The sequence below is a fragment of the Tiliqua scincoides genome, chromosome 9 (genome assembly GCF_035046505.1).
Source record: "Tiliqua scincoides isolate rTilSci1 chromosome 9, rTilSci1.hap2, whole genome shotgun sequence".
NCBI classification, from domain to species: domain Eukaryota; kingdom Metazoa; phylum Chordata; class Lepidosauria; order Squamata; family Scincidae; genus Tiliqua; species Tiliqua scincoides.
The window spans coordinates 37,487,125-37,514,523 of record NC_089829.1 but is presented as its reverse complement, the minus strand read 5'-3'; the positions used below and the strand labels follow the sequence as shown (position 1 = coordinate 37,514,523).

Genomic DNA, 27,399 nt, shown 5'->3' with positions numbered 1-27,399 from the left:
ACACTCACCATCACCCATCAAAGTCACCAGATTGCAGTTGGGTTGAACTTGTGCTTCTTTATTAAACACAGTGACCAATTTTTAATGCATGAAACCTACTGAATATATCTTCCCTCCCTTACCAGTCTGTGGTAGGTGAAAAAAATGCATTGCTATCTTGCCATTCTATACCTCCTGTTCTTTGGGGCCAGTTGCAAGGAGAGGAGGAGCAGAAAGTGGCATGACAGGAGCATACATTCACTTTTGAAAGATGGAGAGCGAGTAAGAGGAAGTGAGATGAAGCAAGGCAGAGAGCAAAGGGAGTTCCACTGGAGAGGAGACAGAAAGGTGAGTGTCTGAAGAAGGCTGCTGAAGAATAGGGGGTCTTGGCCAAAGCAACCCCTCCAAAGCCACCAGCAGCATTTACCTCCTTTTGAATCCTTAATCCCAGGTCCTGTTCAGATTGTGCAAACTTGACCCTCAAGACAAAATAGTGGCAGTGCAGATGTGACTCACCTGGGGTCCATGAATTCCTATCTGTGGGTCTGCTGTATATCATGCCTCTTGTTTAGCCCATAATTCATGCACTGAACCAAAACTAAGCCTAAACAGTGAGTATATATTAGTACTTTTGTATGTTGGGATACTCTGGTTCTCTTTCCTCTCCTTCCCTTGCTTCTGTTGCCTTGCCTATCAGTGTTTAGACTATAAACTTGGAGCAAGAATCTTTCTTTTTGCCTGTTCTGTAAAGCACTGTGTACATCAGTAGCACTGTAGAAATAGCAGCCAGTATATCAAGATTCGAGAAGGTTCCAATAATTATAAAATGGCTGTGTGGAGGGACTGAGCACATGTTTTGTATAGTTGCTGTCTAAAGATTATTCTAGTCCAGTGAATAGCTTTCTTGTTGGAGAAAATGGATAGAATTATCTTCTTTGTGCAGATCCCACTGAAAGCATTGATCATTGAACCAGATCTTATTAAAAGAAATTGATTCTTTAACAACAAGCATGAAGATGGAAGTTCCTTAGCTTTCAGGTTCAGTATGTTGAACTGGAGGTTAAAATGGATTTTTTTTCTTTTAAAAATGTAGTGAGACTCTAGTAAAAATGAAATCTGATTTGCTTGTTGAAGGTTGCAAAATGTGACAATTATTTCTTTTAAAAGTCAGAATGAAGTTAGAGGGATAGTATGTCTTGTGGGTAGCCTTCTTTGAGACTCTTTTATGCACAATTCCTTCTGCATTCCCGTTGATGGGAGATGAAATTGAGAGATACTATCACAACCTTATGTAAACAACTTCCCAAAGGGTAGGCAATCCTACCCTACTGATGTAGCTGCAATGCAGCCCTAAGCTAAGGGAACAAACGCTCCCTTACCTTTAGGAGGACCCTGTGACTGCCTCCCACCACAGGACTCTGCATATGCCCCATTGGCATGGCTGCATTGGTGTTGGAAAGTTGGATAGGATTTGGGCCCTTAATTGGCAGCAGCAAAACTACCAAGTGTCTTATATAACCTTAATGTTTGAGTAGTATCTTTCAGTATATATTAGCTTTTATGCACTTTAGTACACTTTGTCAGTTGCATGAAGTCCTCAAGAGACCAGTAATTAGGGCTAGACCCAAGAACTGGCACTTGAGGTGACCCATCAAGTGGTGCACTAGGCTCCGTGACTTCTCTTCCGCTCCATTCCATTGTCTTCTTCCTTTTTAAATCCAGGAAACAGGAGGAAGTGTGGAAGAGACACTTCCTTTTCTACACTTCTTCCTGTACACTTCCTCTTTTGCACCATTCTCTTCTTCCTCTTTAAATCTAGAGAACAGGAAAAAGTAGAGCCAGTGGGTTGTGGATACCCTGCTAATCAGCTGCCTAGGGTGACTGCCTCAGTCAGCCTCATGGATGGGCCAGCGTCTTGAGTAGGCTACTTCTTGAAAGATGTCATAGATCTGGCTTACTGAAGTGATTTTCCTGTTTGTACATTTGCAGGAAATCTGTTGATTTTAAGCTCTCCCTTTTTCATTTATTTACAATGTAGTCCTATGGATGTCTACACAGAAGTCCCATTGATTTTAATAGGGCTTGCTCTCATTTATTGTATTTAGCATTTCACCCTTCATCATCGAAAATGAAATAATCTTGCAGTGAATGTAATGGCAATAATGGATGCTGCAATACTTTCTTGTTGTAATACTCATTGTGAAAATAGTATATTGCAAGTTGAATATTTAGCAGTTTTTGCATTTTTAAAGCAAGATTGTATGGTGTTGAATGTGTCAAATCATACAGTGAAAACTGTTGGCATCTGTTCAGCAAAAGGAAAAAAAAAGAGAATAAGATCAGACCTTGGTAACCCAGCAGGTGCACAGATCAATGATAAGTAGGTGTTCCTCAATACTTAGAGCCTCCACAGTTGACTTTCAGAAATTTTGTGTGCACACTCCTCACTTCATCTGCATCCCTTCTTTATCCCATTTAGCATACACTTTTAGGCTTATCGAAGAATCTTCAACTCAATTTTATCACTTTTGCTCAAGGTATTGAAAGCTGTTCAGTCCCAGTGTGCTTCATTGTTAATTTTAAAACACAAAAAGCTCTTGCAGGGCTGATCTCTTTAGGATCAGCCTTCTGTGTTTCTGCCAATGAGAAATGTTTTAAATATGTACTATCCCATGGAGAGAGAGAGTTGGTGGTTTTGCCTTCCTGCCACAAGTACAGGGTTGGATCCTGCAGTTTATTGTTCAAGCAGAGCACCAACTAGTTGAGTGCAAATTTTAGCTTGCGTTTTCTCCCAGCCGAACCAAAATTGTTTGTTATGGTTGGCATGGCTGCTTTTGACTGGCAGTCATCATATGTGATTCAATGCAAATATGCTAAAATTACAGTTATTGTGCACACTCAAATTTGGCAAATCGAAAGAACCTTGTATTTTCCTTTTAGGTTTCTAGATTTGCCTACTTGTGTTCCTTTCAGAACTGCTTGCTGTAACTTCTAAGGCTTGCAATGTTTTCATGAATGTAATTCAGTCTCTTTCTACATGGCTAGCGTATTTATAGCTCCCCTCCCCCAATTGACCTAGGATGCAAGTTTTAAGTTGGAACTGTCTATTTTATATTTTGAACCATTTTCATGTTTGTGTACAGCAATGTGAAATCTGTAAGTGTACTATGACATTGTACATTTCTCTGTCCTCTGCGCAAAGTGGAGTTGCCATGGGAGGGGTTTGCTCTCCTCTGGTGAGTCCTTCTTGGCCCCAGCGAAAGAGGGGTATAAACAAAGTGCTGGCCTAGCAACTGGGATCCCCAACCAGGCCTCTGAGTTCAGCAGTGAGGAAGGGGGTTGCTTCACTCTTCCTCTTCCACCTGTCTCTCTCCCTGGGCTTGCCCCAGCCCCAGGAGAGCAGATACAGAGCAGCCCTCAGATAACTTGTGCAGAGACCTCTCATCACCAGCCCTGAGTGCCTTATGAAGCACTAGGCCTTCCACTTCCTTCCACAGCGCTAGGCCTTCCACAGCCCCAGGAGAGCAGATACAGAGCAACCCTCAGATAACTTATGCAGAGACCTCTCATCACCAGCCCTGAGTGCCTTATGAAGCGCTAGGCCTTCCACTTCCTTCCACAGCGCTAGGCCTTCCACAGCCCCAGGAGAGCAGATACAGAGCAACCCTCAGATAACTTATGCAGAGACCTCATCATCAGCCCTGAGTGCCTTATGAAGCGCTAGGCCTTCCACTTCCTGGGTTGTCTCTCCTCCATCCTCACAGCTGGTTTAACCTGGTCCAGTCCTGTGGTTTAAATGGCCAGCATCACCTTGGAGTCAGGAGGCCTTCATCTTGCAGGGAGCAACCAAGCCTGTGCCTTGATGGCCAGGGGAATAGTGGGAGGACTGGATGTACAGCCATTAATTGGCTGTTCAGTGCAAGTGGCTGCTCCCTGCCAGGATTGTGATGGGGCAGCTGGAGCCCCCGAGAGGGTGGGGTGAGTCCAGAAGTGGACAGACATTTTTTTAACTCTTGATTTTAAACCTTGTGAAAATTGATGGCTTGGTTAGACATATTAGTATAAGCACAATGCCTGACCACAAATTTTCATAACTTGCTGTACCAGTTGTAATACAGCATTGCTTAGATTGCTCCTATACATAATTCTCTTCCCTAGAATTGCCATCATCAATATCTACAGAGATATAGCACTCTGGATCAGTGGTTCCCAAACTTTGGTTCACTGATGGGTCACGATCTGATTTTTGGTGGGTCGCCAAAGGATGATGGAAAGATCAGATAACTAATTGTCTCAAACCCTGAGGCTGTTCAAAAATCAGATGCTGTAGCTGCTTAATTGCTTTGCAAAGAGCTTGACTCCTGCAGTTTGCAAGCATGTGTAAATATAGGAAGATAAATGTTTAAGGGTCTTTTTCTGGGTTTTTTTTGTTATCATTACTTTAAAATATTATTTCTTTCTAGATCTCCTTTTTTAAAAGTCTGGTAAACCTAGGTGGGTCCCAGGAGAGTATCATTTAAAAAAGTGGGTCCTGGTGCAAAAACGTTTGGGAACCACTGCTCTAGGTGAAATGAAATAATTCAAGCTAATTGGTAATTAAAGTTGTTGCTCCCTGCTGGGATTAGCAGCTGATTAGCCAATGGCTAATTCATCACTAATCCTCCCCTTTACTTTGCTGAGTTGCAAGCAATAAAACAGATAGAAGAAGCAAAAAGGAAACGTTAATAATGTGGATGACTTGCTGAATGGGACTGACTAGTGAGTAAACATTGAAGAGATTCATGGCTATGGGGACATTACTGGGTAACACAGCACTTGATGTAGCTCTGTTGCACCTCCATTTTTTTGTTCTTTTCAAAAGTTCAACTTCCAGCTTGTGTGCAAAAGCAGTGCCTTTGCAGTCTTATTCTAGTGAAAGGGATCATAGTCTCTGCTAAATTTACTTTTTGGCACACTGGTGTTAAAAGTTTCCCGCATAAGTGAATCTGCTGGAGTGCCTAGAGGTTAGATGTTCTCCATTTCAATCTTTTTCCACTTCGAACCTGTGGACAAACATTTAACTGTTCTTGGTGTAAAGTTTAAATTGTTTACACAAGGAGGGATATTTTCTCTTCTGTCCAAAGTACGTGGGGAAGTACTTTCTGCTGTTCCTTTGAAGTTATTCACCATTCTTCTAATTGTTTCCCCCCTAAATCACCTATTGATGCTGCAATACGAGATCATTAGACTGTTTTCTGCTCAAAGTAAACTACAATTTTCTTGACTTTATGTTCTTCATGTCACCATAGTAGAGGAGAATTGCAGTTCCTTCTGTCTTGAAATAAGAATGCTTGCTTATTTCAAGCTATGTTGGCCTTGTAGTCCAGGTGAGGCAAAACACGTCATGAAACAGTTGTGGTTTGTTTTGGAAGCAGTGTACACTTTTATTGGGTGTTCTCATAAGGATTCAAAATCTTGTCTTTTTAAAAAGTGGAAGCTGAGGCTCTCAGATGCTCTCAGTCCCAGTAGCAAATTCCACTCAAAGTATGATTCTGGAGTGGATTCAGCATTTATCATGATTCAGCATTTATCATTATCTTTCAGTTGAGTGGATTGAATGAGGTTTACTCCTGGTCCTATTACAGTTGTATTTACTCCTATGTGAAGTTGTTACGGGCAAATCGTGGTGAAGAAACTTCCCTAGAGAGGCTTTGTATTGTGCAGCTCATCCCTTGGCAGCGTAGCTTGGAACACCACTCAGTGCTGGCTTGAACCTTCCACTGGTGTTCTAAAAAAAACAAAATCCCAAGCATGTACTGTGCTTCTTGTTCACTGTCTTGAAACCTGGAAGTGCAGAACTTCCAGTGAAACCAGAAGTCTTGCATTTCCTGGTTTCAAGGAAGCTCACAAGGAGCACAGTAAGTAGGAGAATCAGGGCCTTGGAGAGAAATTTTATCAGATAGTACAAAGTTTCTTTTGGGCCCCTTCCCAAAGGGGGAGGAAAGGGGATGAAACAGAGCGGGGTGGGTGGTGACAAGGATGGTCATAACAGGGGTGGGAAGGGGGCAAAACAGGGCAGGAGGAGGGTGGTGATAGCTAGAAGTCTTTGGAGCTATTTTGGTCTACTGGGCTTCCCCATGCACAGCCCAGGGGTACCTGCCCATGCAGTGTTGGCAGCTAGATACAGTCATATTGAAAATCAAACACACTCTTAAGTCTCTCTAAAAAAATTTAATATAGTAATTGCAGAAAATTAGCATCATTGTATTTGGGCTCACACTTAGAATGGAAAGTGTCCTATTTGTACCCAAACATACTTCTGCAGCAGCTGTAGCCCCAAAGCTGTACCCTTGAGCTCCTATACACTCCAGGCCAGTTTCCTCTCAGACTGCACTGTGTTAAGGAGTGTCAGGTATGTATTTCTTGGCCTAGCACATATGGCTTTCAGTAGAATCAGCAACTGTACACCCAGCATCCCATGTGGGCAGCAAGTCCAGTGAGAAAGGAAAATATAAGATCTCAGGAAATGTCTTACTCCTCCTCTTTGGCTCCTGGGTCACCTTTTTAACCCTGTATCCTGGTACAAATAATAATAATACTAATAAATAATAATAACTTGGTATTTATATACCTCCTTTCTGGTCATTGGATTACTCCTCTGACTTTATTCAAGGTGGTTTACATAGGCAGGTGTTTCTAAATCCCTCAAGGGGATTTTTACAATCAAAGATGGTTCTCTCTTTCAAGAACCACACAACATTTCAGATGGATCTTCCGGGTCTGATCTCACTTCTGGCCTCCAGTGCCTCCCACGCAGGCTGACAAGCAGCTCCTTCATCTCTCACATGTAGGGCAACCAAGACGGTTCTTCGCTCACACACCGAAGAGCAGATGGAATAATTCGGTTCGGCTTGTCAGCTGCTTGGCTCGGCTTGTCAGCTGCTTCAAGGTCTCACCGTTCAGGGAGCTGCTGGTGTTCTTGAACTGGCAACCTTCTGATGTTATCTTCGGGCTAATGGAGGCTCTACCCTCTAGACCAGACCTCCTGCCCTTTCCTCACCTCTCATGGGCTCTGAGAAGAATGATGTGCTTTGTACTGCTAATTCCAGCAAGAAGCAGATCATTCTTGGATTGAGGAGGGAGGCAGCAGTGAGAGACTCAGGGTGAAAGGTATCCTGAATCCACTGCCCTCTCAGACCCCCTCCCAATCTGCTGCCGATGCAGCCTGCTTCCAGTGGCTGCATGGATGGGCCAGCCCTGAGCTCATCCATAATAACTTAGCAAAGGGGTAAAAAACTAAAAATGAAATGGAAACAGGAGGAGCAAACTTAGCAGGTTACACAGCAGTTGTCAACTATCCCCCAATGAGTTTTCCTGCAGTAGAGGGGGAAAAAAGCAATATTGTCACTGTGCTGTAAATGGCCATGTTGTAAAACAAGTTTCCAGTGAAGCAACACAGTGGAATCCTTGGATGATCTTAAGCCAGCCGTGCAATGGGTACACACTCAAATTTAAATGCATTCGTTTCTGCTGTGAAAAATGAAGAAAGTTTAATAGAGATTGAGCAGAAGCATATCTGCAGCTTAAGATCCCTGGCCAAACAATGGACACGAAGGAGGGAGAAAACTATCAATTTTTTTCTGAACTGTCATTTCTTTACTTTTGCCTTAACAGATGATTCATGAGAGAGCAAACTTGCACTTACAGTATTCAATTCTCTAATGTTTCCTCCTCGGTTATGGGCATCGTTTGTATGCAAAGTCCTCTTAATCTCTTCTGCTTAGAGATTAATTGGGCTGTAATTAATTGGTTAGATTGATTGAAAAGGGACCCTCTGATTTAGGCAGCAGATATTTTTAAACTATGCAGTATAAATCAAAATATTTAACCACAAGTGCAGGCAAAAACTTCTCAGAAGAGGCATTTCCTCCAGTATGGATGGATGGCTATTATAAAAATGACTCTTTTCTACCTGCAGGTGCAGTATGGTGAATCTGAGCCTTGTGCTGGCATGCTCCTTGCAGTACCCTAATTGCAAGGACTATCTATAGGGTTTGCCGAACCCCACACACATAGAGGTCTGAGGTGTCCCCCCAATTGGTCTTTCCTTCACTCCTTAGGGTCCATGCCTTTCTATCCTCACTCTCCATGATGTTGTACCTCTCTTCCACCCTAAACACACTCTTACTGAAGAGACCATTGGTTGGGGGGGGGGGGGCTGCCACATAAAGTTGTTCAGGTTGTGCACTGCCCAAAGGCACCACATCTAAGGGGGTACCATTCACATGGGAATACGAGTGGACTATCACTTCCGGTAGGGAGAAAGGGGCGAAGTTGTCTTGTTTGCACAAAGGCACCATATGGGCTAGTGGCAGCCCGCAGGGGAAGCTTGTGTTAGGAGCTGCATTGACTCAGAGGGGCAACTGAGGGTGAGTGAATGTGCTGTTCCCTCCCCGCCAAAACCCTTCTCAGACATCAATACACTTATTTGTTCAAATCCTTGTTGCAGAATAATAGTTATACATAGCAGATTTGTCTTTCTGTTGTGGTTAAAGGAGTTGTTTGGTAAATTTGTTGGTGTATTTAAGACGGTATGCTTTTTACTCCTTCAGATCTATCTTTGAGCATCTGCAGATGTTAATCAATTAGCTGTTTAATCAATTAAGGCTGAAAACCTATGTACTCAAGGGTAAGGACTGTTGAACACAGTGGGACTTGCTTCCCAGTAAACTTGCACTGGATTGCCTTGTTAGATGTGTTTGATCAGGTAATAGACCTACTTAGTAGATAAAATAGAGGCACCATAGCCCATGTTTTTCATTTATAAATGTGTTCCTGGCAAAGTAACGTTTGTGTTTTTGGGCAGCTTGTGAATAAGCTCTCAGCAAACCCTAATGTCCTGCCTTTAATATACAAGATGAAGCAGCCATTTCCTCTTTCTGCCACATAATACTATTATAGTACACCAGACATGAACTAGGTTAGGGTTTCTTCTGCCTCCTTGACAGTCACTACTAGTGAAAAATGTGTGACTAATCAGTTGGGCAGCCCAATCCAATGGAAATCCAAGTGTGGTGATCCAGTGGCGCCAGTGCAGGATAATTTTTGGTTGCTGGAGGTCGCCTCGGAAAAAGTGGACATTGTCCCCTTGCCAAGCCCCAGCAGCTGCTACGGGGTCAACTTGGACCTGTGCCAGTGATATCGCTGGCGCAGGTCTGCACTGATCTGTGCAGGCAGATCAGGCCTGGGAAGGGGGTTGGTATGCTGGTGCCACCGATCCTGCCCCCCTCCCGAGCCCGAACTGCCCACCCCACGTCTTCACCACCCCACTCTGCCATTCCCCTGTCTTCCCACACCCTGTGCTAGACCAACCTTCTCCAGCAGGTCTTCCAACGACCACCTGCACTAGTGGGAAAGCTCCTGCTTTCCCACTGGTGTGCCTGGGCCTTTTGCTGTTGCAAAGCACTTTATGGTGCTTCTGGAACAGCACATGCTGGCATAACACAATTCCAGTGGTGCAATTGGGCCAATAGGCTATGATAAATTCCTTTAACATTAGTCCTGTCGTGGCTTTTAGAGTTCTGTTTATAATACATTGGATGTTCAAGGCAAAAGTGGTGATATAGCAAATATGGATTTACAGACCTTCTCATGTTTAGGAGCTTGGGCATTTGGAAAGGCACTGTTCAGCACAAGCCTATGCATGCTTACTGTGAAGTATGTCTCACAGATTTAGATGGAACTTGCTCCCAGGTCAGTGTGCATGACCTAGTATTCAGTTGGTTTGATAAATAAATTAAACTGTGTTAAATGGATCTTACCCCCTAGTAAGTGTGTTTAGGATTGCAGCCTTAATAGGTCTGAAACTTTCACTTCTTTTGCATCCTGTGACTCTTTCAGACAATTCAGAGAAAAAATTTGTGTCATTGATAGGAACTTGCTTATGATGTGGAGAGCTCGTGATTTTGTCTTCTCTTTTGCCCCTATTCTAAAGTTTTTTTCTCACTCTTACGGAAAGAAATATGAATATTTGCATTATTGTTCCGAATGACACAGCTGGAGATCTTGGGGTGTTCCTCTACTGCCACCTGACTCTTTTTGATACCTCATCTTTTTATCCATTTTTATCTCTGGTTCATCTAACTTAGTCTTTGCACAAATGTTGCTTGTGAGAAGAAGGTAGCAAGGAATTTGGACTGTACCACAGTTTTGAGTTTGGGATGTCCCTGACCCCCCCCCCATCCATGTCCCCCTTACATTTGCACCAGATTAAAAGTTTGGGCAGGTTTTGGTGTAACTCCCTTGATTTCAGTTAGCCTCTGCCATCTATATTGTTTTTCACTGCAGTACTGGGTTGGGGGAGCTCTCATTTTAGGTTATTTGCCTCAAGCAATGTTGTGTGTGAGACAGAAAATTAACAATTCCATTCTTTCATTGGTATAATGCTGTTAGATGCTTCTCCATTTCCTTGAGAGGCAAAAAGTTCCAGGAGCAAGGTTTTAGTTTGTTTTTTTAAAAGCTTTTATACCTTGATGTTTCCCTTCTTTAAAAAAGGTGCCCAGGTTTAGTCTTTTTTTGGGTATAGGAAGACCAGAGACTTGTGATGTCTTTGTAATATTTGCCTAATTTAGAAATGTGCAAAAGGAGCATATTGGAAGCAAATGGACAAGTTCTGTATCAGGCAGCATGAGCACTAACTCTGCAGGGAGCAACACACCCCCACTGCCAGCTCTGTTCTCCCAGTTTCTGGCACCTCTGGCTCACCATCTCCAAATTCAGAATTCTCAAACTATTTTTCTGTGTTCTCTTGCTAGCTGCTGGAGTCTCCACCTTCATTTCCAATGGATATCCTATTCCGAAAGCTGGAGAAAGAGTTCCAGCTGTCAGGAGAGCATCTTCCTTTATTTGTTCCCATTAACAAAACATTATCCAGTTATCTTGGACTTCTAGCACCATCAGCCTACCAGAGAATAGCCAGCCAGAAGTGTAAATCAGAATTAAGGTGTGCTTTGTTTCCTAGAGAAAATGCATTGATGTGCAGTTTGCCTCCAAGACTTCATGGCGGGGGAGGGGAAATAACATGACTAGCCCTGTGTATTACCTATTTGGAGATTTTTATCCTACCTTTTGCCCTCCAAATGTGAGAAGAGGCCCCCAAGGCAGCTTTTTTAAATTAAAGTGTAAGATACAATAACACACAAAATTATAAACTGTTTTCTTCTCCTTTTCCTCCTCACAAGGTGGTTGGCTGCTGTAGGCAGAGAACCAGATCAGATGTGATGGTAGTAGTTGTGCATTTAAGACATGGAACTTTCCCAGTAATGTAGAGGAAGGGGGCCTGTCTAATTTTATATATATATTATTTTTTTTAAAGCAAAAGGGCTGCATGGGTGATGATCATAGAGCCCTTTCTCTTCTCAGAACTTAGGAGCAGCTTCCTAGTAACTGCTAGCAAGGGCAGACTTGCCACCATCAAGGGTTAAGCGTCACCCTTGTCTCAATAGCAAGAAACTGTAATATATGCATTCTTTGTGTGTGGAAGATTCCAAGTTCACTCTCTCGCATCACTGTGGTGGACTCTGAAGGACCCTTCTGTCAGTTGAGACAATACTGACTTAGATGAACCAATGAGCTTTGCATAATGTAGATTCATATATTCATTAGGAGTTGCTGCCTGGAAGGTAGAGATCACTGGGTGACCAGGGAAGACCAAGGACAGACCGGAAACAAAACTGCTTGAATAGAAACCACATTATTTCAGTGCCTGATATTAGATTTTCATGTGATTTTTTTTGTGAACATATTTTGTAAGTTACTTTGAAAGTCCCTGGGGGCTATAAAGTAAGATCTTTTTTTCTTTTTCTTTTTTAAATAGGCACACATTTTCTTTGTAAAGCTCTGGGAGAGGGTAAACTGCAGGTCCAAGGAAAACCTTCTGTTCCTCCTGCACTCTCCTTTGGCTGTTAAAGTCTGACATTGACCTTCTTTTTCTGTGTGGTGGGGCACTTCATATTTGGACACAAGAAGCTTCTGTTGTCATATCTAGCTTGGCCTTGTGTTCATGATTGTGGTTACCAGAGGTGACTAGAGGGATGTATTCTGACAGAGGCTTTTAAGCCATTTCTGCCCAAAGTTGCATATATGCAATAGGGATCAAATGTGTACATCTGTTAGCTGGGCAGAAATGGGTAAAAGTGGCTTTTAAAGTGGTGTAGGTAACGTGGCCAACTTAGAAGCTGGTCTGTGAAATATGCTCACTACAAAGATAAGATATTGTCTACTTTTGGTCCCCATTATCCTTCTTCTTCCCCACTACCTTTTTATGTGTTGCTGCTGTCATAAGTTTGTTTTTTTTCCCCCTGCACTCTCTATTAAATATTTTTATAGTGGTTATATAGAAGACTATGATCTATAAAGATATTGTGATTTCTCTGTCAGAATGCCATAGGTTCTACGACATCATACCATAAGAAAAGCTCTGCTGGGTCTAGTCCACCAAAGACCTATCTAGTCCAACCTTTTTACCCAGTGGTTCACCAGTTGCCTCTGGGAAGCCCACAAACAGAAAGTGAAGCCATATTTCTCTCCCACCTTTGCTGTCCTGAAGTTGGTATTCAGAGGCACTCTGCTGCTGAACCTGAAGGTAGCACATTAGTAGCTATTGATACATTTGTCTTGCATGAGTTCATCCAGTCCCCTTTTAAATCCACCCAAGCTAGTGGCCACCAGCACATATTGTAGCAGCGAATTTCACACATTGTAATTATGTGCTGAGTGAAGAAGTCCCTCCTTTTGTCCCTCCTAAATCTCCTGTCAGATATTTTCATAGACTGACTCCTCGTTCTAGTATTGTGAGAGAGGAAGACAAACTTTTCTCTTTCAACCTTGCCACACCATGTGCACGTAGTCTCTGAGTTACAGATGTCCTGACTTATGGATGGCTGTGCTTCTGCACTGTCTTGTGCTTTTGCACAAGCATGATAGCGCTGTTTGAATTTGCATCCATTCCAGACAACTTCCAGACAAATCTCCAGAACGGAACCAGGACTTAAGTTGGGGACTTTTATAATTTTTCCGAAGGCAAAACAGATTGTGGCTTTCCAGCCAGCTTATTGAGGGTTGAGGCTCAAGTCACTCAGATGTTCAGACATCTTAAATGTCAGCTGTACTACTTCAGAAAGTTGCTTTGAATAACCTTGCAAAGGTGCATCAGTGTTAATCCCCTCTTGTTCTCAAACAGATCAGTTTCAGTTCTGACCCATGGGACATCTTTGATGCTCTATTTCTTCGTTTGGGTATTTAGACTTTGGTTTCTGTGGTCACATGAAGGGATCAGCATGTGTGGTCTTCTAACTGCTCACACAGCTTTACAGCTGTTCATTTCCTTTGCATTTAATGCTAACCTGCCTAGACCAGACTTCCTGTTATGGCCAGTTGGTGGAGGAAGGATGGAGTGAAGTGAGCTATAATTCTGAATCTACATGGCTTTGTTCTGATAGTGATAGTGAAGGGGCAGACTATAGCAGAAAAGGATGCTGGAGAGAAGCAGCATCTCCTGCAGCACAACCCTAGGAATGTCTACTCAGAAGTAAGCCCCATTCAGTTCAGTGGGACTTACTACTAAGTAAGTTTGTTTAGGATTACATCCCTAAGTCTTGATTCTGACCAGCATCTGTCTCCAAAAACCTGTCATGATTGGAGGTCTTTCAGAATTGCCACTACAGGCACCATGTAAACAAGCCTCTGTTTGAAACTATTTTGAAGAAATCCCTGGTACCTCTGCAGGGAGGCCCTTGTAAAAGTGGCAGCTCTCTTATATTTAGTCAGGCAGCTACTGTCCTAGTTCATTGCAGTAAAACATCTTTTCCAGTAGCTGTTCACTAATCTCTGCCTTGTAGTTCTTTCTTTAGATTTTTTGTTTTCTCCCGTTTTTAGAGCTGGAAACCATCTTTATTTCTTTTGCCACATAAGTTGCTTTGTGAAGCTATTGTTAAGTGGTATACAGTAAAAGTATTGGAAATAACACTCTAACCCAGGGGTGCCCAAACCCCGGCCCTGGGGCCACTTGCGGCCCTCAAGGCCTCTCAGCGCGGCCCTCAGGGAGCTCCTAGTCTCCAATGAGCTTCTGACCCTCCGGAGATTTGTTGGAGCCCGCACTGGCCCGACACAACTGCTCTCAGCATGAGGGCAACTGTTTGACCTCTCGTGTGAGCTGTGGGATGAGGGCTTGCTCCAGTGCTTCCTGTTTCACATCTGTGATGCAGTAGCAGCAGCAAAGGAAAGGCCAACCTTGCTTTGTACAAGGCCTTTTATAGGTCTTGAGCTATTGCAAGACCTTCATTCATATAAGTTCATCTTTAATATATTCATTTATGTAAACTTATGTAAATTTATTCAAATTTTAAATGTAAATTAATTATTTTTTCCCCCGGCACAGTGTCATAGAAATGATGTGGCCCTCCTTCCAAAAACTTTGGACACCCCTGCTCTAATCCTTCTCAGGGTAAAAAGGGAAATAAGATGCACATGAAACAACAATGAGATGCAAGGCATGGTTGTTGGAATGGAAAAAAAATGTTAAATCAGTATGCCATGTTTGTATGACTACAGCCACTGATTAACATGTACTTTTACTGAGGAGGTATCTAAATAGTAAATAGATTTTTCTAACAAATTATGTCAATCTGCTGTTTGTACTCATTTATTTAAATAGCTTTGATTTAAATAATCCACTCTGCAGAGTGGTTTTGAGGATAAATGCTGGCAGTGGGGTGCACAAGGGGAAAACAATTTATACTGCCCTGAATCTTTGGAGGAGAGGTAGGATATAAATGTAACCGTAAATAAACAGTGTGTTTTTGAAGAATTACTGGTGATGTGTGTTTCAGTTTGAAAGGACTCCATTTTGAAGACGGAAAGCCAGTAAACCAAGGCATTTTCAATTTATAATATGACCTTTCAGTGAAGCAAGAAGTTTTCAATTTAAAGAGTGACTGTGGTCAGAAAAATTTTAGTTGCTGAACATATGAACAGTGTGGGGTTTTGATTTTTTTCCTGAACTGTGTGGTTTGAACTGTACTGTTTCCAGCTAAACGCAAGTGCCTAAATTCTTTGCACACACTACCCTTAAATGGTAGCAATTTCCAGTTTAAACCAGGCAATTCTTAACAAATTTCATTTAATTTCATGTTCACTGGAACAGCCAGCCTTTAATTTTCTGTCCTGGGAAGAGCATTTTGAAGAAGGTAGCTCAGGTTTTCAGTCTGAGCACTGTAGGTGGTCATTACATTGCTCCTCTATTCTCAGGGCTGAATTCATGCATAAGCTAAGTAAGCTACAGTTTAGGACAGTACTTACCAAACATTTTAGCCCCAGTTTTAAACACAATCTGTCGTGACCAGCAGTTATTTGTCCGTGCTGTCAAAATAATGCACTTTTTTTAGTTATGTTGTGGAATGGAACTGTAATTTGACAGATTAAGAGGCCTTAGCATGGCTTAATCCTGCACATTCACATTTCGGCCTTTCAGAATTGCCACTACAGGCACTGTGTTGGCTGACCTAGGACACTTTGGAGGCTACAGTATTTGATATTCAAATACCAAATGAGGTGGCATAAGAATGAAGCTGTTGTTTTACCTTAAGGATAGTGAGGCAGATTAGCAAAAGGAAACAATGGCTTTTTAATCTTGTGCTTCTCATTTGCACACTTTCCAGTCTTTCAGGGTTTGGGTGGTGGAAATAATGGTTAGGTTTGCCCCTTGTAAAAACAAAACCTTTAAAATGTTCTTTAAAATGTGAGGATTTGCATTGCAAACACAGATTGTCAAATGTGCAGCTAACCAACCTTCCCTAGTACTTCTGCTAAGGGTTAGTCATGGCTAGGACACAGTAGTCTACCCCATTTGAGGCTGTTGGAACCAAAGTTAGGCTGCTTTTTCTCACCTTGGGTTCCCAAGCATCTGTGAACCTCTTTTGCTATAATGTTTGGTACAGGAGATATGAGGGCTGAGGGCACTTCAGTGGTTCTACAGATTTGCAAACTCCTGCAGGCACTGTTTTTGGTGATGTTTTTTCCCAACATGATGTAATGATGGAAATTTCTGGAGGCCCAGCTGAAATCTCCAGGATTACAGTCAGTAGTCCTTATATCTGGAGACTTCAGGCCAATTTTGAAGTCATGACAACTCTGCTTCAATGGATCTTTGGATGAGATTTGTTTTTGGAGGGAAGTTTCAATTGATTCTGATCAAACTTTCTGTAATGGCTATTTAAGTTAAGAGAAATGAACTTGCTGACCCATAGTCTCCATGCATCCACACTTTCATCCTCATTTCTCTACTTCTGCAGGTTAGGGAACACTGAAGCATGGGCCACTGCTATGTTAATCTTTAATTAGGTACATGCCTTTAAATTCTAAACTTAATTCTGACAACTGACCTTTCGAATACCTTATCTTCAGCTCTAGATTGCAATCTTGGGCATGTTGGATCAAAAGTAAAACCAGAAAAATGACCTTTCAGGCATGATGGGAACAACAGATTTGCTCTCTATGTAGATTCTAAGTATTTAATTACTTTTAAATGGAACCAGCCTGTTGCAAAAGTCTATCTTATGCATAGTTAGACATAAATGCAGGCCTCCTCCTTTTCTCTTACAGAGTTAAGTGTGTTGCCTCATGTTGCCCTGAGGTCTGGCTGTTCCTGGTTTTCTACGTCACTGCATTCTCTGTATATCAACCCATATACCATCACTACTGATATATGCCAGTCTCACTAACTGAAATGAGGGCATACAGGGAAAGCAGAGGGTCAGTGTAATGCTACTTCCGTAGTATTTTGAGCTTTAGTTCCCCTCCTGCAACTGGCAAAGTTAGAGGATTGAGGCTGCAAGTGGGAACAACATGTGAGACTACAGGATGCTTTTACTGTTTATTATATGGTGCAAAAGTTAACTTGAAATTTTCATGCTTTATAGAGCATGTGTGAATTTGTAAATGCTGTAATGATTTCTTTTTTAAAAGAAGGGTAATAGCTTACAAGAGCCCTCTTAAGTGGTGATGGCAAGGTGGGAACGACAAAATGTGATTTCACTGTGGCTCTGTAATTCTGTACTTCACATTTATACCGTGCTTTTTGGTGTTGAGAATACTTCACATGTTTGATAGACCACTTTTTCTTCTACATAATTCCTGTTTTGGTTTATTGTTTTGTTTTTTAATCAAGCTGAGATTTCTGAACCTTCAGTGGAACTTTGCAGTCACAACCCTTTAGGAATACTTGATAGGTTTTTAGCAAGCCAGCTAAAGGCACACCCCTGCAATATCCTTGAATTGTTTATATAATCTGAATTGCCAAAAGAAGAAATACAAGATATGTTTTTGAAGGGTGGGGGACTGAGGAAAAGCAAAAGAAATGACAAATGGTGGAGTTCAAAGCAAAAATTTTGAAACTACTGTAACAGGAATTCTTTATCACAATCTTCTAAAATTTGGTCTGATTCTACTCCTTACTAAGTAAATTTTTTACTTTAAGATAAATAGAATTTTCTTACTGTATAATAATTGATTTTTTTAAGCATTTTGACACCTGAATGATAGAGAGCTACAGTTGTGACTTTAAATGAAGGAGGAACACTAAATTTGTGACTGATTCCTCTCCAGTACTGAGAATTAATTGATTGTTCTTTACTGGAACATACTGTATTCTGGTGATATACTTAGTTCTGTAGCTCAGCAACAGAGGATGTTGGTCTATGCAGTGGCTGGCAGGTAAATAAACATTTTTATAGAGTAGGGAAGAGGATAGCCTGGGTTTTAAAATTCTCTTAAAAACAGATGAAGTAAGCATTCAAAATTCTATATGAAAAGAGCTCTGTTTAGAGCAAGTTCTTGAAAATTAGGAAATAACAGATGGGTGGCTTTCATTGCAGTGTTAATTCTAGCTACTTCCTTTCGTAATTTTGCCTAATAATTAACTTTTTAGTGACTTTTTCTCAGAGGAAAATGATGTAATCAGAGATGGTGTTTACCATTTAACTCCCCTTTTATAACTGCACATTCTAAAATATATATTATCTGGTCTGAAAGGCGGGTGTTGTGTGTGTGTGTGTGTGTGTGTGTGTGTGTGTGTTGTGTGTGTGTGTTAATTGCATGCTAACATAGATATTGGAGTTGTAGCTGAAAAAGGAAGTATTCTGTAAAACAGAGGAGAAATGAAGCAAGCGCAGTATTCAGAGGTCATTGTGGTGTTCTAGTCATTCAAAATGGGAACAGCTACTGAGGTTGTCTAGTCTCACGCAGGTGCTGGAAGGGATAACTAAAACTGACCTAGATCCAGGGGAAGTTCACCTCATTTAATTCCTTTGCCCATGTCTAACTTGTCCCATTATTTTCAGTTGCATTGAAACATTCTTGTCTCCTGGATTGGGGCTACTGGGCAAAATGATTTTTTGTTAACATACTTATGCAAAGGTCAAAAAGTTCCACAGCCCAACAACCCAGTAGTAGACGGTATAGGTGACTACCTGGGACATCAGTATTTTAAAAGATTCTCATCTACTGTGGAAAACTGTCAAGGGGAGTACAGTTGCTCCTGGTTCCCAGAATCTTGGGACAATAGGGGTGTCTTCCTCAGCCCACACTGTAGCCCTTCCCACTTGTTCCATCCACTTATGCGGCAAGAGGAAGGGGCTGAAGGGAGGGAATCCTTGATGACAGGAACACACACAGTCTGCTCTGCATGCAACAAGATGCAGAATGAGAGCAGCAAAATTAACTTCCGCTTCAGGCAGCAATAAAGCTTGAGCCAGCCTGACATGGTGAAGTAGACTTTTTTAAAATGTAGAAATGCAGAATTCAGCATAACCAAACGAAGAAACAGATATGCATTTTAAAACATTCAATATTTTCCCATTGCATTATGTAAATAACACTGGTCATAGTTTAGATTAACATACAGGAGCATTTTCTTCATTGTGTGACATTGCATGACCCAGTAAACACATTTTGATGACGAGCTGTATAATTTGTCTTCTGACGGCTCATACTACAAGTTTAACTGTAACCCTTGACCTGTCAAAGGGAAGGTTGAGCCATCTGTTCTTGCATCCAGTCTACACAGCGGAATGAAACCACTTCCTCAGTTTTCAAATAAGTGTTTTATCAGAAGAATGCACATTACTTGTGTTTTGATAGCTTAAAAATATGTATATTTTTTCAAGATGCATGCAGCTTAGTTTAGTAAACAAAACATGGTAATGAGGAAATGCACCAAGAAAGGGGCATGGGAGATGGCCCTGTGATCCTAACATTACATGCTTTGTGAGAAGGCAAAGTTGATGCCTTGTGAAAGATTAGCTGTACAATTAATTAAAAGATTTAAATTAAATCTTTAAGGTTTACAAAGCGGTTTACAGCATAAAATACAATAGTAATGTATAAGAAAACATTTAAGTAGAAACATTAAAAACAGTCAACATAGTACGGGTGCAGTTAGGAATGTAAAAACAGCAACAAAAGACCTATAGGTATTAGTTTAAAAGTGTCCCTAGGAATTGTCTTAAAGCAGAAACACTCTAAAGAAAAATAAAAAATTTTGTAATATGGTAGTGACAGGGATCTAAAAATCTTGCGTTTGGGGTAATATTAATGGTATAAGAGCACAAATGTCAAGTTTCTACCTCTCATGATTGTAAGTTCTTCTTAAAACTTCGACTGGGTTTAGACGTAATGCTAAACAATTAGACCATGGTTTAGTATTATCACTCCAACCCTTGAACTTGAATATTCTCCTCCCCCCCCCCGTTTCTTGTTTGCAAGGGAGAAATAACACATTTTCTTCTTTCTGGTGTAAAACAAACTGGGATTTGAAACGAACTCAACAAATCCTGGTGAGTGCCCATCTCAGTTTGTGAACAAAGCATGATTCCAGTTCTTTTTTTGTTCTCGTAGTGATCTTGGTGATTTTCAAGTCTATGCCATGACAACTGGAAGCTCAATATTTAATGGCGCTAATTATAAAAACATTTGGGAATAATCAGTGGTCATATAGACAATGTGCGATGTCTGGAAAAGTTGGTATTTGTTATGTCTTGTCCTTCTTTAAGAACAACCTTGTGGGTTTATGTGCAGCGGAGGGTGAAAAACTCTTATTAGACCAGTGGTCTTCAACTTGTCAAGAACTGGGGCCCATCTCAAACCTCGGTCTGCAACATGGAACCCACCTTCAATGTTTAGGGGACAGCAAGAAGGGCGAGTCTCTAGCCTCAGTACCTCACCTCCCCTTTTTTTGGAACAGTTCATGTCTGGGAATAGTGCTGATGCAAAGATATGCAGATAAAATACAATAATATGAACAGGTTACAGAATGCTGGAAGGCAGGTAAGGGCAAAGTTTGAGGGTTCCATCACATGAGCTTGGAAACAGGACACCTTTTTGTCTATTACAGTGCAACCTAGTTGCACCCTGGCAGCTGAAGAGGGGAATGCTGCACATCAGCTTATGCTGTTGGCTATAGGGCACAATCCAAAAGCCTCCTTGAGAGGAAGCCGAGCTGGTGCTCCGAGAAGCACTGGCCTACGGAGGCTGATGGAATCCTCCACACCGGCTTTCTAATTGAGTCTTGTATCGGCCCGGCTGGGCTGACGCAAGGAAAAAAGGTAGGCAGGGGGGGGAAGGAGGCGGGAGGGAGGCATTCCGGGGCGGAGGGAGGGTGGGTGGTGGATGGCCCTGGGGGTGGGTGGGCAGGGAGTGGGAGGTGGGGCTGGGATCCAGCAGTTATGCCAGTCCCAACCTCTGTTTCTGGGGAGAACGGAGCGGCTCTGCTGTCCTTGGACTTGCGGAGCCACGGTGCCTTACCCAGGGGTAAGGGGAAAAGTTTCCCCTTGTCTCTGACTGAGTTGCTTATGGCTAAGCCTCCTGGCTCCCCTGTTCCAGTGTAGGATAGGATTGCGCCCTTAGTGTCTTAAGGTTGTCATGCGATCATTGGAGAGAGCCTCAGATGGAGCTTGCAGTTGTGGTTCATGACACTTTAATACATTCGAGTCTAAGCAAGTTGACTTATATGTTATATTTGTATGCCACCTTTCTTCCATGATGGAAATCAAGTTTGTTTGTTAGGTTTCCAGGCAATTACCCATCCTGCCCTGACCATTAGTTTCACTTAGATGGCTTCATCCTGTGCCCTTTAAGTTAGTTTATGTTGAACTGACATTTTTGTTTTTCTTTTCAGTGGATTTGATAGAAATAAAGGAAATCCGACCTGGAAAAAATTCAAAGGATTTTGAGCGTGGGAAGGCGTCAAAACAAAAAGATGAGCATTGTTTCACTGTTTTCTATGGTACTCAGTTTGTTCTCAACACGTTAAGTTTATCAGGTACTAATTTCTTTGAAATTTCTCCCATAAGCATATGTGCAGCACAATCCTAACTGCATGTTAGGCTGGTGCAAGTCCCTTGCACCAACCTAGGAGGGTTGCGTGCGTGCTTTGAAGCACATTTGTGTCTCCTCAGGAGGAAGCTGTGCCAGCGCACGGAGGTGCTCTGGAGCATGGAGGCTGCATCCAGGTGGGGCCTGGATTCTGGCTGTTATGCCAGATTCCAACTCCTGTTCCCGAGCAGCACCTCTGGAGGTGGTGCAAGTCTGAGGAGGCCCATAGGGGCTGCAGTGGCTTACCCAGAGGTAAGGGAATGAGTTTCCCCTTACCTCTGGCTGAGCCACTTTGGGCACCTATCCTGCACTGGATACAGTGCAAGCCTCTTGGCGTGCCTGTTCCAGCACAAGATAGGATTGCACCCTGATGAAATTATGTCTTTCCTGTGTGAATGGTAGTGGATAGAAAAGGGGGTGACTTTGAAATTCTATGATTCCCAGCCCAATCCTAACCTTCGCTGTATCCAGTGCAGGGTTGGAGGGGGCTGTGGCACAATTTGGGGCAAGGGGATATTTTTCCCTTGACCCCAAGCATTGCCCCAGCTACTGCAATGGGGCTACTCGGATCTGACCAGCTAAATCTAGAATTAGACAGCACTGAAACAGAGAAAGGTGGCACATAAATAAATAAGTTGCTGGCACAGATCTGAGCAGCCTGGTGTTAGGCCAGGCTGCTTAGGAGAGGGGTTAGGATCTGGCCTAACTGCCGGAGGCTGGTCCCACCCCCCTCCTGGAGGCCAAGCCCACCCACTGGTCTGCTCTCTGCCCTTCCCTCACCCCACAACACCCACAAAATGCCCTCCCTCGCCCTCCCCAAATCCCCCCCAGTGGCTTAAACTTACCTTTGCTGTGGCTTGCTCCAGCACTGGGAGGCTGGCGCGTGTACTTGTACCAGCAACTCCTGTCCCCAACTCCTGTTCCCAACTTACACCATGTTTGCAACACCTGGAAGCTGGCATCAGGGACTTGCACCAGCTTAAGTACAACTTAGAGTTTCACTCCCAGAAATGTTGCAGGTTTTATTGAAGTGACTGTAGTATATATAAGCTCAAGGGATATATGAAATATCCAGGAAAGTGAGAGAAAATATGCAGTAACTCCACTGGGAAAGGTGAGCATTATTTGTACATTTTTGTCAGAATTCTGGAAACTTGAAATACCCTCTTTTTAGTGGCTGAAATAGTGAAAGGAATGTCTTTGAGGAGAATTTTAAAACTTCTTGCTAGCTGTCAAGTGCATACAGAGAGCTGCTTTGATTTGCATTATGACCTCACCTATTTAATTTTGCAGCTGATTCAAAGGATGATGCCAACAAATGGCTGTGTGGCTTGAATATTTTGCACCAAGAAGTCCTAAAGGCTTCCACACTGGCAGTTACAGAAAGGTATGTAGCAGAAGTGCTCCCATTTTAAGAGGCCTTCAGAAGGCCCAAAATTGTCACTTCCAGTTTTCAGCAGATGCTGAGGCACAACTGTACTTAGCAGTGACTTCCAACCTGTTGGTCCCTGATGGGTGTACCTGTACAGTGCATATTTGGAAAGATGTATTTGTCATACTTAAATGTACACCTAGAAAAGTCATGTGTGAAGTGGCTCTTTTATTTTAAAGCTGAGCATCTGTTATAGCTAAGATTAAAACTTGTAGTACTTCTCTTCACACAGAGCAATTCCTTTTCTGGTTTTTTTGGGGGGACGGGGTGTGCTGGCTATGCTCTTGCAGTCTTCCAGACATTTTGCAGATGCAGAGGAGGGCACCAGGACGCAGGTTGAGTCTTGATGTTTTGTGTGCTCCCTGAAGCATTTGGTGGGCCACTGTGAGATACAGGGACTAGATGGGCCTTTGGCCTATTCCAGCAGGGCTCTTCTTATGTTCTTATGTGTTGTGGTGTCTCCTGTACAGATAAATACCTTACAGGATCTTCCTTTCTTTTTATGAATTTGGAACAAGCCAAAGAGAAAATTCACTTGAAATTGTAGCTTTTGTAATGAATGTTTATATTGCATCCTGCCTTTTTGCAGACGTTGAAGGCAACTGAAATTCTGCTATTGTGGATCAAACTGGAATTTTGAAAAGCTCCCTTCCTTCCTAGTTTCATGTATTAATATTTAAAATCAATGAGTTTTATTCAAAGTTAGTCAAGACTAAACAACATTGAAATCCCTCTGACAAGTCTGACATAATTTCAGTTGGACTCCATCATCCTTAGTAACTCTCTTTAGATAGAGCCCACTATTTCTTGCATGTAATGAGTTGATCAGGAATGTTGTACAAAAAACAACTGGAAGAGGACTGGAAGAGCCATAGGAACAGGAATGAGATGTTTAAACTGTTCTGATATTCTGTAAAAGTTGATTTCACATTGAAGTAGTGATTCCTTTTATCGGCACTTCTGATAAAAGAGTTGAGCAAAGTTGTTCAGTACTTCACAAAATGTATCAGTGCTGTGTGTGTGTGTGTTCTTTACAGCTGGTTGAGAAAGCAGATTTACTCCGTGGATCAGTCCAGAAGGAACAGGTAAAGTTGTTTTGTTCATCTTTTAAAACCTGCATTAGTTGTGCTTGACTTGCCTGTCTTCCTATTTTAATTGTGTTTCAGTAGTAATAAAGTCAACAATAACTGGAAAGAAAATAAAACAAAAACACCCACCCCTGAAAAACACCCAGACCTGAAAAGAGCTGTGCTTGCACTTAAACCCAATATGTATGTGCATATTTAATATGCACAATATATGTATGTGCATGTTTAAAATGGATTTGAATCCAATTGCTTGTGCATCCTTGCTTGTGCAACTTGCACTGCAGATGAGAGCATTCGTGGTCTAGAAGTCTCTGATCTTTGTTTGGAGCAGTATCAATACGTTATTGGATTGATTTTCCTGATTTAAAAGGCCCAGTTTGAACCACAGTGCTTTCCCCCTGCACTGGATTGTTCTGGGCAAATCATATCTACTCTGTGGACTTGCAACCTTTTCTTTTTTTCAGCAGTCCCTAGGAATTCTGCATGTACATTCTCTCTTCAGTGTGTCATAATGAACACACACTCTCTCATCTAGGAAAAGGCTTGTGTGCTAAGGTATAGAAACAATTCATGCAAGCATCCATTAGTGAATATCTTTATAAATTCAAGGATATGAGAGGCTGCTTCATAAGGAGAGTTAGCCCTTGTTCTATAGGATTTTGACATAATTTAATCGGTAGAGCTGTGTTCTCCAGTACCTTTGGTTTATAGTGTGTAGAATTACCGCATTTGCTCTAGCTGTTTCCTTGGTAAGACATGAGAATGTGCTCGCATTGTAGCAAAGAGGCTTTATTTTTTCAGAAATTCCCTCAATTCTGCAAACTGTTCTCCATTCTGGGCATTGGATTGTGACTCAGGCTAGGAATGGGGGTCTAGTCTCCAGGTGCAATAATTTGTTTGACTAAGGTTCTAGGGGAAGGACAAAGTGCCAGCTGCATCATGGTTTATTTGATGGCAGCTCCTGTGGATGGCTTGGCACCTGTGTTTAGGTTTGAAACATCACAATAAAGAAAAGTTGTGATGCATGGAAGATTCACGGGACAGCAAAGCCTTTGCAGCTGCCATCAGTGTGCTGTATCTGATCTTAATCGTTCTTGGTGTGTTATGTTCACAACCCCAACCAGCAACACAGCTGATATCATCTAAAGATTAAGGAAGCAAACACAGAGAGGACAGTGTTTCTTCCTTTCCAAACACAATAGGAAAGGGAGAAAAGTGAACTCTGTTTAAACTCTGAGTCCTGATCACTCAGTGTCACAACACAGGCGTTGCTCCTGTGTTGGAGCTGCTGCTGCTTCTGAACTATTGAAGGAGGAAGGGATTGTTACTCAATACAGTTTAGCCAAGATGCAACTGACAGTACTCAGGCTGGCAGTGGAGGAGAGATCTGCAGAAGTAATCCTTTGTGCCATAGTAGCTCTTCGCTCACCTGTATGGAGTGCATTGTCAAGTTGTAGGACCCAATTGGGAGTTACCCTTCATTGTTTGTGTGTGGAGTCCTGCTGAGGCAGAGTATCTGCAAGGTGTATAATAAGTGTGAACAAAATAATCTTTCTATTTTTGTTCCAATCTCTTTGAGCAGAATGGTCTTATTTCAGAGTTCCTGAATATCAAAGCTTCCCTGGGTATCCTCTATGAGGCTAGGAAGCTGTAAAAAAGCTGAAACATATATGGAAAGTGATCAATCACCAAGGTACAAGAAAGAGAATACTCTCCTGATCTTTATTTTAAAAAGAGAAGAAAAGAAAGAAATGCAGCCTAAAGGGGCTGCCAATCTGATTGGAGTTTAGGTGAAAAGAGTGTGTAACCTTTCTTATGGGGCGTTTTCCTAATCCAAATGTTTTTAGCTGTTTTTCCACCTACTTGGGAAAATATACAGTATGTGACCTCCTTGCTGGCATGTGTATTCTATCAAACCAGACCACTGACCCATATGATCCAGGGCTGGCAGCAACTCATCTGATCCCCTTTTAGGAGATGCAAGGAATTGAATCTGGGGTCTTTCTTCTTGCAAAACATGTGCCCTGTGGCTGGTCTGTGGTCTTTTCATTCCAGTTTCTCCCATATGCAATTATAAGATTCTGAGCTTGCTTTTTTCTACCTTGCATCCCAGGCTAGTAATTTTAATGAGCATGTTGGTGAAAAGCTGTTATGCATCCTGGCAGTCACGCTGTTGCTATGCATCTGTTTCCTTGTTTGTTTTTTCAGCATCACCATTAGAGAGCTGAAGACCATCCTTCCATCAGTAAACTTCAAAGTGAGCAGTGTCAAGTTCTTGAGGGATAAACTTGCAGTAAGTATGTGCTGGCTGTATTTTTATGCTCCAGTTTCTATATATTTCTCATCATACCATTAATAGTGCTCCAGAATAATTGTTGCTAAATATGTGGCAACATATAAAGATAAATATTGGCATGCTTTAAATTATCTAACAAAAAAGATTTAAGAAAAGTGAGGCCAGAGATTCCATTCAGGAATCTCAATTTTAGGATATTGAGTCAGAATTTGCTTCATGAGTCTCTAGAGGGTTTCTGGTTCACTGTTTCAGCTCTTTCAAGCCTCTCATAGAACAAATTTTTGGTTCCTTGTAGGAAGTTAAGATAGTTAAGCAATTTTAAAACTGGTTATTCTTTCTTTTGCTGTGACTTTTGGAGGCAACTCAATTCATTGCCTTTTTCTTTTGTATTTCCACAGGAAATAAGAGCTGTCAGAGAAGAACTTAGCTTTGAGCAATTTCACCTGTTCTACAAGAAAATTATGTTTGAGCAACAGAAATCAGTAAATATGCACTTTACAACCTACATACATGAGGGCAAATTACTTCCTCTTTCTGACAATTTATCTACTGTTCCTTGTGACTTGGCTACAACACTTTCCTAGAATGCAAGTCTTCCATTCCCCATTTTGTACAAGCAGAGTACGCCTTGGTTTCTTTTTTAGAATTCTGTAGATGCTGTATATATTGTACAGAAAACTCCCAACAGTGCTGCCTTGAGTGAACATGGAAAAGTGAAAATGTTTCCAGAATTAGGAAGTGCTTATCTGAATAAGCAAAATTTTGCTGTAAAGTTTTTTGATATCATTTTTTTTTAGGAAAATAATTATTTTGCATTTAACAATCGACATGCTTTTATCATCTTTCCTCCTTTCCAGATTCTTGATGAATTCAAGAAGGATTCTACAATGTTCTTATTGGGGTGAGTTACTTCCCGTGCAACTGGGTAGATCAACCTTTTTAATCTTATGGAACTCTGATACAGTGCTAAAATTTTCCAGGCATACAATCAGTCTTTTCACAATTGACAAGGCACTCCATGTTGCCGGCTGGAGGTTCACATCCCTGGTGACCTTCCCCCAAACACCCACAGCACACCTGCAGACCATTTGTGGCACACCAATATGCCACAGCACACTGGTTGAAAATTGCTGGGGTAGATGTTCATGTTTAATTTTGCTGGCATAAACTTTGTGAAAGCATCATTTAAAAGCAGCTGG

The 27,399-nt window shown here is 41.9% G+C and overlaps 1 protein-coding gene across 1 annotated transcript in view; it reads left to right on the top strand.

Annotated features, from left to right (window-relative positions):
• Positions 1 to 27,399, top strand: part of PLCG2 (phospholipase C gamma 2) — an 84,854-nt gene that overhangs the window by 12,077 nt on the left and 45,378 nt on the right. The window contains exons 3-8 of the mRNA XM_066636925.1: positions 21,188 to 21,331; positions 22,678 to 22,771; positions 23,854 to 23,901; positions 26,113 to 26,197; positions 26,599 to 26,682; positions 27,058 to 27,101. Coding sequence (XP_066493022.1) covers positions 21,188 to 21,331; positions 22,678 to 22,771; positions 23,854 to 23,901; positions 26,113 to 26,197; positions 26,599 to 26,682; positions 27,058 to 27,101 — 499 coding nt within the window. The remainder of the gene's footprint in view (positions 1 to 21,187; positions 21,332 to 22,677; positions 22,772 to 23,853; positions 23,902 to 26,112; positions 26,198 to 26,598; positions 26,683 to 27,057; positions 27,102 to 27,399) is intronic.